The sequence below is a fragment of the Manacus vitellinus genome, unplaced genomic scaffold (genome assembly GCF_001715985.3).
Source record: "Manacus vitellinus isolate BGI_N305 unplaced genomic scaffold, ASM171598v3 scaffold_12_pilon, whole genome shotgun sequence".
NCBI lineage: Eukaryota > Metazoa > Chordata > Aves > Passeriformes > Pipridae > Manacus > Manacus vitellinus.
Window position 1 is genome coordinate 4,615,202 of NW_021938949.1, and position 11,989 is coordinate 4,627,190.

The 11,989-nt window shown below is 49.5% G+C and overlaps 1 protein-coding gene across 1 annotated transcript in view; it reads right to left on the bottom strand.

Annotated features, from left to right (window-relative positions):
* Positions 1–11,989, bottom strand: part of LMF1 (lipase maturation factor 1) — a 150,725-nt gene that overhangs the window by 97,648 nt on the left and 41,088 nt on the right. The window contains exon 4 of the mRNA XM_018067618.2: positions 6,807–6,955. Within this exon, the coding sequence (XP_017923107.2) occupies positions 6,807–6,955 (149 nt within the window). The remainder of the gene's footprint in view (positions 1–6,806; positions 6,956–11,989) is intronic.

Sequence of the window (11,989 nt, forward strand, 5' to 3'; positions counted from 1 at the left end):
TTTTTTTTTTTTTTTTTTTTTTTCTCCCTGGAGTGAGTGTCAAGGAGGAACAAAGCACTCTTTGAGACTTTTTCAGCCCAAAATTAATTCTGAAAAAAATGGTACAGACAGGCCAATAGCACGGGAAGCCGAGCAAAAGGCTGGTGACTCAAGCTATGTCTGCAAAACCCCCATTGATCCCGGCTCCAGAGGGAAGGGTGGGGAACGGGGCACCGGTGGCAGAAACTCAGAGTCAATTTAAAGACCTCTCTGTGTCTTCACTGTGAAAAAGATGGGTGCAAACCCACCAACAAATCTCCATGATGGGCAATACTAAATTCCAGCTTTTCATCTTCCTCATCATATAAATAAGAAGCACTCCCAGAGAAAATCCCAAAGCCGTGCCCTTCCCACACCACCTCTGCCGCCCGCGGAAAAAGCATCTCTTTGAAAGCCAAACATTCACCAGCGTGCTCTGAAACAAAGTGGTTGTAATTTAGAGCCCAGTTCATGGAAGAGGAAGGAGCTTGGCAAGGGTCAAATTTAAAAATAAAATTGTTTAAGGACTACATGGCAAAGCTGGAAGGGGCTCCCAGAGCCTGGCACCTGGAGCACGTAAATCCGAGGAACCCAACAAGACCCCCCTTCTGCTGGGTGCCTAAAACTCCCTCTGAGCTGCTCCAAGACAGCACTTTATGATGTTTTTTTATTTATATACCTCCTAAAGGACACAAAGTTTCATTCCCGAGCCCAGCAAAGGCTGGAGCAATTTGAAAATTCAATACATTTTCTACGGTCCGTTAATGCCTCAAGGGTCACGTTATGGCTGTGGAAATTGTTTGCATGCTTTTAAATATTTGCATAATTGATGAGCCCAAATCTTTGCTGTGAACTGTGGCTGGTGGCAGAGGCTGGATTTAGGCCAGACTTACCCCTGCCCTCCGTGGGTCCCACTCTGCTGGATGGATGAAGCTCTGTGGCACAGGATGGATGAGCTGGATCCCGTGTCCTGCACACAGCGTTTCATTCCTTTCTTTAGGAAGTGCCACCCAGGGAACATGTGACACAGGTCTCAGGCTTCATGGAAATGGTTTTCTACAGCTCTGACAGCAGCAAACTCAAGGCTTTAGCAAGAGCCAAGCCTGATGTTCACACCAACCCCACTGAACCAACTCCCTGGTGCTTCTTCCATGGAAAGAGAGAAATAACAGGATGCTCCATCCCTGGAAGTGTTCAGGGCCTGGTTGGATGGGGCTTGGAGCAACCTGGGATAGTAGGAGGTGTCCCTGCCCTTGGCAGGGGGGTGGAACTGGATGGGCTTTAAAGTCCCTGCCAACTCCAACCCCTCCATATCTTCTGATCCTTCAGCCAGACCACGGCAGGTTGATGCTGCTGAGCTGACACTGCTGATGGAACAGCTTTGTTCTGTGCCTTGCACATCACTTCCAAGCCCACAGCCAAGAGCAGATCCAAGCTCTTGTTCAGATCCAAGCCTGCACAAGATGGCACTTCCCATCATCTGGAGAACATTAGTTCTGGTCCAACATTAGCACATTATAGATCAGGGCCCAGACTCCCTGGAACAATTCCCATCCCTGGAAGCGCTCAAGGACGGGTTGGATGGGGCTTTGAGCAACCTGGTCTGGTTGAAGGCATCCCTGCCCATGGCAGGGGGTGGGACTGGATGGGCTTTAAGGTCCCTTCCAACCCAAACCATTCCAGGATTTGATGATGATTCAGGTGAACAGGTCCTACACCTGCCTGGGACCCCCTGCACAGACGGGCTCTGAGATGGCCCCAGGACAGGTCCCACCTGCAGAAGGTCAGGTGAACATCCAGATCCTGCTAAAATAGCAGGGGTTGGTCCAGCACAGAAGCCAAACCAGAGTCACCACAAACACAACCACAAACCACCACAAGCAGAGGGACTGGAAACCGCTTTCCTGGAAGAGAAGTCACTGCTGTTGACTTTGTTGTTGTTTGATTTGCTGGTTCTCCCCCTTCAACTCCCCAAAAAGACCCTTTGAGAAGCCACCAGGACCGCACCAGCATCTGGGTGACTTTGAAGGCAGCGCTGCAAGGAGTGGGTGAAAGGGATTTTGAAAAGTCCTTGGCATTAGCGGCTCCTGCCTTTTACAGCCACCGAAGGAACAACAAGTCTTCCTGCCAAGGGCCATTACCAGACAAATGGAGAGAGATCAGAGGCACAAAGGAGGTTGCTAAGGAGTCAAGTGTGGGATCCCTGCAGAGAGGAGGAGGGCTGCAGCTGGGACGGCAAAGGTCAGAACATTGCAGACATCATTTTCCAAAAATTCCCATGAAGCCCCGGCGCGGGAGCCGGGAGCCGGGCCCCGCCGCGCTGCCCATGAATAATGAGAAAGCCAGGGAAGAAAGCTCCCTTTCTTCCCTCCTACCCACGCTAATGTAATAAAACAAATTAGAATAATTATTCTCAATTTCAGAGCCATAATGCCCAGGATCAGGGCATGCTTGTCACCGAGATGACAACTACATCCGTTGGATTCTTCTTCTCCTCCTCCTTTTACATTTAGGGATGGCCTTAAATTCCCACTTTTATTTCATTACATCTAATGCGATTTTACTCCAGGCATCCAGACTCTGTTTGCTTCAAAGTCTTGGGTATTTTTGCCAGAAAGTTCATCTCCCTTATTAGCTAATCACATCCCCACCCTTTCCAGTAACCTTTCAAATGCCACCCACGTTATGACACTTTTAACAGGATCCAAGCGAAAACAAAACAAGAAACACGAAGAGTTTAACACGAACCACAAGTTTCTAAAAGGATTTGCTGCAGTTGGTAAAATGAAGTGTTGTTTTTTTTCTTTTTATGGTAAAGAAAATTCAAAATCACTTCAGAACGTATCAAATATCAAGTGATATACAAATAATCTGGAAATAATTGATCCTTTCTCCGTGAAAACACATCTCTGGGAAAGATGGGCAACATTTACCAGGAAAAATTTTTGACAATTTAAGGGGAAAAATGATTGCTTATTATTATTATTTCCCAAGACTATCATTTTAAATGATCTTTTTTCCTCCTGTAAAAGGGGAAAATATCTTTTGTGCAGACTTGAAACACCAGAGGATTTAAATCATCTTCTAAGTCTCTGCCTGCCAAAAACTGCTCCAAACTCCTCTGTTCTGCAGCAGCTTCTGAGGATGTACTTGAACAGCTCAGAGAGGCTGAGCTTGGATTTGGGAAGGGGGGGGTCAGTCTGGAGTCACTGTCAGAAAGGGAAATCCGGGAAGTGGGAGAGAAAAAAAATAAAGAGAAATTTTGTTTACAGGAAGCAAAGCAAGGGGAGTGAGCGCCAAGTCACAAATCCCAGCTGGAAAAGATGCACTTGGGTTTCCCTAAATTCCCCCTGTGCTCCTCAGGACCTTGTGTGTGACACACCCTGGGTAAGGAGGGATTGATCCTGGAAAGGGCTTTCCAGGATAAAGGGGAGAAGAAAACCCCTTCCCCAAGGGATCCCATCCCAGCTCCCGGGGTTCCACTGGCCTGGCGAGCCAGGAGCTGCCCTGGAACAGTTTAAGGGCATCACACAAGGAAGGTGTCCAGGACACTGCACAGAGCAGATGAGTACATAAAAACACATTTATATTCTAAATATTGATATTATATATTATTGCATAACACACACATTAAAGGGTCTAATTCCTGGGGCAAACTTGAGGCTCGGGCTCGTGGCCCCGGTCGGGAGCGGAGCCTGCGGGGCACGGACCCATCTGGACACAGACCCCGGAGTCCTCCCAACCCCGACACCTGCAGCAGCCAGGGGGAGATTGGCAGCTCTAAATCTGAATTTCCTTGCTTTGGGCACTTTTAAATTAAAGTGGTAATGTGCTTTAAATCCCGTTTCCCTGCTTTTTCACTCCACTCTTCAATCCCTTCCTCCAGAAACTAATCAAGATGTCTCAGACTCACTCACAGCCTCTGCTCCAGCCACTTTCCCTGGTAACTTATTCCATATGGCTGTGATCCTTTGCAGGACAGCTCCACCTTAATTCTCTATTTACTCCCCATTTCCCAAAGTGCTGTTACAACCCCAGTGCTCAAACCTCCCCCACCTCCTCCTTCCATCCCAGTGATAATTCTTCTCCGTTACCCAGAGAAGCTGTGGTTGCCCCATCCCTGGAAATTCAAGGCCAGGTTGGATGGGCTTGGAGCAACCTGGTCTAATGGAAGGTGTCCCTGCCCATGGGGAGGAACTGGATGAATTTTCAGATCTGTTCCAACCCAAACCATTCCATGATTCTGTGATTTGTACAGAACATCACATCACCAAGCGGGAAAACGTTACCTACAAGTCCTTTGGGTAGTGAGTGGACACATCCCAGCAGTGCTACTGCAAAGGAAAATGCTGACTGGAAACCCTTGGGGAACAACCATATCTCAGGACTGAGCTCAATGCAGCCTCAGCTCCCACCCCACAAGTCAGATGGGGAATGCTGATCAAAAACCACCTCATTACCACCAAGGAAAGGGCCCTACTGGCAGCAGGGCTGCTCCTCTTGGCAAGTCACCGTAGTTTGGGTGATGTCCTTGGATAAGACAGAATCACAGAACCAAGGCTGGAAGACCTTCAAGGTCATCTACTCCAACAGTCACCTCAGCACCATCACGATCACTCCTAAAACCACATCCCCAGGTGCCACATCCAGGCACCTCCTGGACACTTCCAGACATGGTGACTCCACCTCCTCCCTGGGCAACTTATTCCAATGCCTGACCGTTCTGCCAGTGAAGAGTTTTTTCCTAATCTCTGATCTGAACCTCCCTGGTGTAACTTGAGGCCGTTTCCTCTCACCCTTTCACTTGGAGGGGGGTGGCACAAGTCCGGGCACACACCTTTGCTCCCCCACCCCGTGATTCTGGCGGGGACACAAACCAACGTTTTGCACCTTCCAAAATTCCAAGGAACCCAAGTGACAGAGATTATCACGAGCAGAACAACGGAGGCATCAAGGCACTGAGCTCTTCTGAGCAAATCAGCCCCACAAATGTCTGTTTGCATCACTTATTTCCCAACAAGCACAAAGAGCCGCTGTTCTGTTGCCTCTGAGTGTTCCCAGGAAGCATCATCCGGCTTTACATCCCGCACTAACAGCTCCTTAGGAACATCAAACATATAGATTGAATCATGTAATTACGCCTCTTAAAAAGTCAGCAATATTTGAGCTCAGCCCAGCACTGGTTGCCAATCAAACCCCGGAGCAGCCCCTGCACTCCTCAGCTCCCGCCACACACAGCCGGGATTATTCCACTTCCCATTGCTCCACCTCCCCTGAGCAAGCCCAGCCAGCCCCAGGGAAGACATGGACAATGAAGCAAGATCTGGACATGATTTTTTGGGGGAAGATTAGCCAGGAAACAGTAAAACTCCCTTATCACAGAATGGTTTGGGTCAGAAGAGACCTTAAAGATCATCTCGTTCCAACCCTTCCTCCAACACCTTCCACTAGAGCAGGTTTGCTCAATACGAAGTCTCTGATTGCTAGAGCTCCACGTGGGAAAAGAGCCCAAATGGGATACACTGAATGGAGAAAAAAAAAAAAAAGACTGACAAGTGAAATCAGCCCCATGATACAGGAACCAACCACAGAAAACAGGAGAATGTGGAGTCTTCACTGGGAGCCACCACATTACAGAAGAGAGACCTCCTTGCCCACCTGAGGTGTATTTCAAACATGGCACTGCTCACCTAACACCCAGCACAAGGTGAGAAAACACAGCTGAGCCGAGGGAATGCCGTTTGCTTGGAGGATTTTCCAAGGAAAGCCTTTCCCCAACCACCCAGAAGAGTCCTCAGAGAACTGCCCATAAAAGCCGAACGTCCTTTCTGCGTAAAATCCAATCCCTGCCAATCCCACCCCTGGGAAAAGGTGCCTCCAGAACACACTTGTGCACAAGCTTCAGCTCCTGCCCAGATTAGGAGGAAACCAAAGATGCCCTGGGAGCAGGAGCACCAGCTTTCCAGGAGGATCCTTCGCTGTCACACATTAAACTCCCTTCCTGCTGCCTGTGAGCGTCGTTACCCCGGCCCCGGAGGAGAAGGACATGTGTTTGGGCCCCAAAACATTAAAGATCCCATCAATCACCCATTTCCACTGCCTTGTGTAGATCCCCATTTAATGACCTTTCCATGCTTTCCGTTCCTGTGCCTGTTCCTGACGTATCAGTATCCCAGACACTCTGGGATGTGACAGGAGCCGACTCCTCTGCAAAGGCTCTCCTGACAGTAACGGCAGAGTTATTACTCTCCAGCTAAAGAAGAGAAGCAGCACAGAGATAACAGTAACAAAGATGTTTGGGGAGCATGGTTTTCCTTTGTATCCAGCCTGTCCCATAATTCAGAATATATATCACAGATTAGCAGGAGCAAAGCTCAGTCAGACTCCAAATTTAGAAGGAAAGCAGGGGGGGGAAACTTGGTGATCATTTAATTTTTTAAGGAAATTAGCTGGGTTTCCCTACACTTGGTGTCATAGACAATCAGTTCATTCTATAATCAGCATCACAGCTGAGAATCACCGAATCCCAGAATCATTTAGGTCAGAAAAGACCTCCAAGACCGAGTCCAGTCTTTGATCCATCACCACCTTGTCACCCACTGAGTGCCACATCCAGGCCTTTCTTGCAGCATTCAGAAGCTGAGAAGCACCAAGCCCCCAGGATCCAGCCTCCATCCACAGAGGATGAAGGGCCTATGCTGACATTTGGGAAGATTCCATTGGTGGCAAATGCCCCAAAATAATACATTCACCACGAGACTCCTGAAAAAAACCCACATCCCACTCACCGCTCCGAGCATGATCCTGAAAATCAGCCAGCGGAAGCCCCAGATGACGATGCTGGAAGGAGGAGTGTGCTGGGGAAGGCGGGACAAGGTCCAGAGAGGGCACAGGAATATCCCCAGGAATCCTGTTTCCAGGAGCTGCGACTCCCATCCTGCGGTGCCAACATGTGAGAAAGGAAAAAGAATAGTTATGGTGCTCTAAGTTATCCTCTTGCTAATGTTAAACACTGAAGAAGAAAAAAAAAACCACCTTTAATGCTTTTTAGGTTTAATTTGGGGGAAATTAGGTACCAACTGTCCCAATACATCACACACAGTGGGGGTTCAGGTGTTTGAAGCTACAGAGTGAATGACATGCATTGGGTTGTGTTGTTCTTCTCCAAGTACACACTGCATAAAAACAGATATTTTATGCAGTGTGAAGTGAGAGAAAAACGAATAACTTCTGTGAAGCAAAGAAAAATGTGATTTAAGTGCCCTGAGCAGTGCCACTGATTCCTCCAGTCACGGAGCCAACAGCTCTTCTGGCTGTGCTGGATTTGTGCCGAAACGGGGCAGTTTTATCTTCAAAAGACACTGATTAAGATCTCATTAAGTCTTATCTATCACCAACATATTAAGTGCAATTGGAATTTTTTGTCATGAAGAAAAATCATAATGGTAACAAGTCCAAATTGTCCACTGGGCCAGTTTTCCCCATTGTTGGATTTTACACATGGTTGGATTTAACAAAATTACCCTGGATTGAACCAGCAGAGCTGAGATCAAAGCAGAGCCTTGGGATCACACCATGAACCTGCTCCCTGTGCTATAGGATGCTTTGGAGAAGCCAGACTTTCCCTAATTCATGCAAATCTGCATTTTGCATTTTCTTGTCCCAGCCCAGAGTATAAATACTGAAATGATTGTTCTGGAAGAGGCAGAACACACAGCCCTGTTGTGACAGGTGAAGTCCAACCCCCACTACATTTTGAATTAACAATATTTTGCTGCCAAAACCAAATTACTCCAGCTCTGTCCCACCTCCAATTATTCTTATCCTCAAATATTTCTGTGTGATACAATTGTACTTTAAAACCACTAAAAAAGCACCTTGGTGAGGATAATTCTTGAAAATTCAGTAACATTGTTGGAGCCATTTAAGACACTTGTTGGCCACGTTTAAGACACATTCCCACCTACATGTCTACACAAATTAAACCAGGCAGTGTCCTTGGCTCACGTGCCATGTTCCTTCCCAAGGGTTCTCCAGGCACTTTACCAGTGTGATCCACACCTCCCTTCGCCCAGCCCAAACAGGCAGCAAACATTCCAAACCCATCCATTCCTCCCAGCTCCAGCCTGAGCCACCTGATCCCCCACCAGAAGAGTTTTCAAACCCACGATTCGATGCTGTCACACAAGCAAAACTACCTTGAATTTGCTTTAAAATATTTTCAGCAGCAGTCAGGAAAACTCGTTTTTTTTACCTTAATGCGTACAAAATCCCTTAAATAAAAATGGATTTTTTTTTCCCCCTCGGATTATTATACATCACACAGCTATTAAAAACTCCCAATTCTCCCTCCATACATCCTGTGGTTTCCAGCAAACACACCCCAACTGCCTAAATTAGCGCTTCAGAGAGGAGAAGTGAAGAATATTGTGCTAAAAGCAGCTGCACCAGGAAAGCACCAGCTAATTCCAAATGTGAGAGGTTGGTTGTGCCCGAGGAGCAGCTCTGGGGCCGACTGGCACCAAAAGGGTCGTCCATCCCTGCCTGCACAAGAATCCCACTGTTAGCCACGTTTTCATATGTTAATCACTGGGTTAGCCCTGCAGATCCATAGGATGGATGCTGGAGCGGGATCCAAACAGCCTCTGCATCCCTGTGCATCCCTTCCCCTCGGAGAGCAGCCTCTCCCCGAGGACACAGCAGCGCTTTCTCCTACTTTCAAAAAGTCATTTTAACCCAAACCCCAATTCCCAGGGAGGTGTTTGTGTGTGCAGAGGGAAGGGGCACAGAAGGATCTCGTGGTCCTGCCCGACCCCATTCCCGCGGGTCAAACGGGTCATCGGAGGATGCTCCCGGCACACACGTCCCGAGCCTTCCCGGGAAGCGCCGGCTGCCCGGAGCAGGAGCCCGGCCCTGCACCTGTGCTCCTTGTTCCAAAGGGACAACTTGGAATCCTGGCACCGGCCCCGCGCGGCTGCGGGACCAAGGGCATAATCCGCCTGGGCCGTGCCAGGAAGGGGCCGGCTCGGCCAGCCCGGGGTAAACAGAGCTGCCAGCTGTTGGGAGGCACTGCTCCAGCCCCGCTGCTCAGCACGGGCACAGCTCAGCCGGCACCGAGCCGGGTTTAACTGCAAGTGCAGCCAAGGACAACCCGCGGTCGCAGCCCCGGGTCAGAGTCCGCGCCTAAACCTCCTCGGTTCATGGCCGGATCCTGCCCCTCCAGCTGAAGGGTGGTGCTGCTCCCCTGACCTGCAGAGCAGATCCCACCAAGGCCCTCCTAAACCCAAGGCTAAGCGCAGATAAACTGGGAGACGCTCTGATTTATTCCCAGCCCTTCCCGAGGGATGGAGTGCCCGCAGCTGGCAGTGGGGTCGTGCGGATCAGCTTTCCACACCCTGCACTCAGATCCTCTCCAGCCCCTACCCATCTTCCTTCCACCCCAATAAGCTCCTCATCTTGGATCTTTCCTGCTCCCAACCCACTGACAAAGCTCTCACCGCTCTCCCCTTCCTCAGTTAGCACAGACTCATCCTGACCACAGCCTGTCATTCCCAGAAAATCATTAAGGCTGGAAAAGATCTCTAAGGTCACCGAGTCCATTCCTCTTTCAGGTCTCATGTTGAGCAAACAAAGAGCTTGAGCTGGGTACTACTCCCTCAGCAATGGAAGTGCCTGTGATGGTGGGATTACCTGAGATGCCCCACATGACACAGCTTCTACTAAAATTACAGCTAAATCAGGAGGATTCCCAAGGACGTGAACATGTGCATCCACAGCTCCAGGTACCAGGGGGGAGCTCTGCTCCATCTCACATTGGGGCTTGATTGTAAATTGATATCAGAATCAGGATTACAAGATCCATCACCAGGAACCTCCCGTTTGCAGCCGCTGACTCACCAACAGTTGTTCACATCTGCCCTCCCGACCCTCAGACTCCAAATCCCTCATGATCTCAGACAGCTCCCAGGCCACAACTGTGTCTCTGCTGAAGTTTGAGTGTTGCCACCCTTGAAATGGTTGCCACAGCCCAAAACACACCATGACACCTCCAAGGAATCAACCAGGTCACCACACTCAGGCAGGGAAGGGCTGAAGAACAAGTGGCTCTTTGCTGCCCCACACATCTGATTATTAACAGTGGTTTTCTCCCTAATCTTACCCTTCTCTTACATCAGTGGGCAGCACTGATGAAGGTGATGAAGTGGAAGGTGTCCCTGCCCACGGTAGGGGGTTCAAACGAGCTTTGAGGTCCCTTCCAACTCAAACCATTCCAGGATTCCACGATGAGATGGATTTGCTGATGTGGCAGTGCCAGGGAAAGGAGCACAACACAACCACATCCTCCATCACCACCAAACACACCAGGAACCACAGACCAAACCCTCCTCCAAGCTGCAGGAATTCCCACCCTTGGCATTTTCCAGGACTGCACCAGCACAGCAAAAACATGGACATGTAGGAAGCCATCTCCATGACCTGGGGGGACTCAGAGGGGAAATGGTGATAGAATCATGGAATCACAGACTGGTCTGGGTTGGAAGGGACCTTAAAGCTCATCCCATTCCACCCCCTGCCATGGGCAGGGACACCTTCCACTATTCCCAGGTTGCTCCAAGCCCTGTCCAACCTGGCCTTGGACACTTCCAGGGATCCAGGGGCAGCCGTATCTGGACAGCCTCACTTTGGGGCTGGGAGAGGAGAGGGCAGGCCTTGGCCATTGGGAACTTCAGGAGCATCCACGTGGCAGCCATGGAGCAGCACAAAACCCAACAAACCAGTGACAATCTGGGAACCAAAGCCCCGGTACCGGAGCAAAGATCTCCTGTGTGGAGTGAAGCCGCTTCATCCCCTACAGCAACACTGCCCAGCCCTGGAATTTTTGGGGCGAAACCCATGGGATAAACGGCAGCAAACCTCTCTCCAAAGGGCACTTCCCATCCTCGAGGCACCGACCAACACACCCTCATTTCCTGGGCTCCATCCCGGGGCTCCCACTGATCCTACTGGGAACGAAAGGGTCACGTTGTTGACCCACCTGCTCCTGTTTTCTTCACTTGGATCTCGTCAAATTTCAGCAGCTGCAGAGCGGCACAAAGCGCCCCATTGTTATCCCAGCGCAGCCGGAGAGGGAACCACGGGCTGGGTTTTTTGGGGGGAAAAAAAAAATTAAAAAAAAAAAAAAATGGAAATAAAATAAACTGCCAGTGGCGGCTGCACTTGCCCCACACGCGTTGGGAATGTTGGGGAATGTTGGGGAATGTTTGGGACATGCTCCGAACCTGATGCGGCCAAATCCGTGGCTTTGGCATTTTCTGGAGGTCTCTGCCGGGGCAGGGGAGGAGGAGGAAAACAAGGAGGATGTGCCAGAGGGAAGGAAGGAAGGAAAAACGACGCAGGAAAAAGGCTTTCCCGTGTTCCTTTTAGGGGTTTTCGAATGTTTTTCTTCTTTAAAATGATACAATCCCTCACCAAAGGCAGGGTTTGTTACATGAAGTGATCTCTGGAGTCCAAACCCACGTGCTGCTGGACAGAGGAGCTGCAGGAGCTGGGACCACACAGCCCCACCACATCCTTCAGCAGAGACTCCACGCCTTGGAAGGGTTGATGTGCTGCAGGAACCTTTGCTGGGGCTGAACATGTTAAAACAAGTTTTAAAAAATTGGCATGAATGGCCTCCAAAAAAAAGTCCAAGGCAGCCCCATAATGGCTCCCTATAGAGGGTATTATTTCTAATGGAGCACAGATTAAACAGGACTATATTGTTATATCATAATTTTCATCTTTATGACTTCCCATCAAATAAATTTCCCATCAGAACAGCCAAGTTATCACATGTCCATGGCTGCAGAGGGAAGTCAGCTCAGCTCCTTCCTCCCAGTCTCCACATCCCAGTTTGCTGTTGACAGGGACAAACAGGGAGAGAAGCAATGAGGCAGAGAAGGGCTGAAAGCCTCCAGAAGAAGACAAAAAA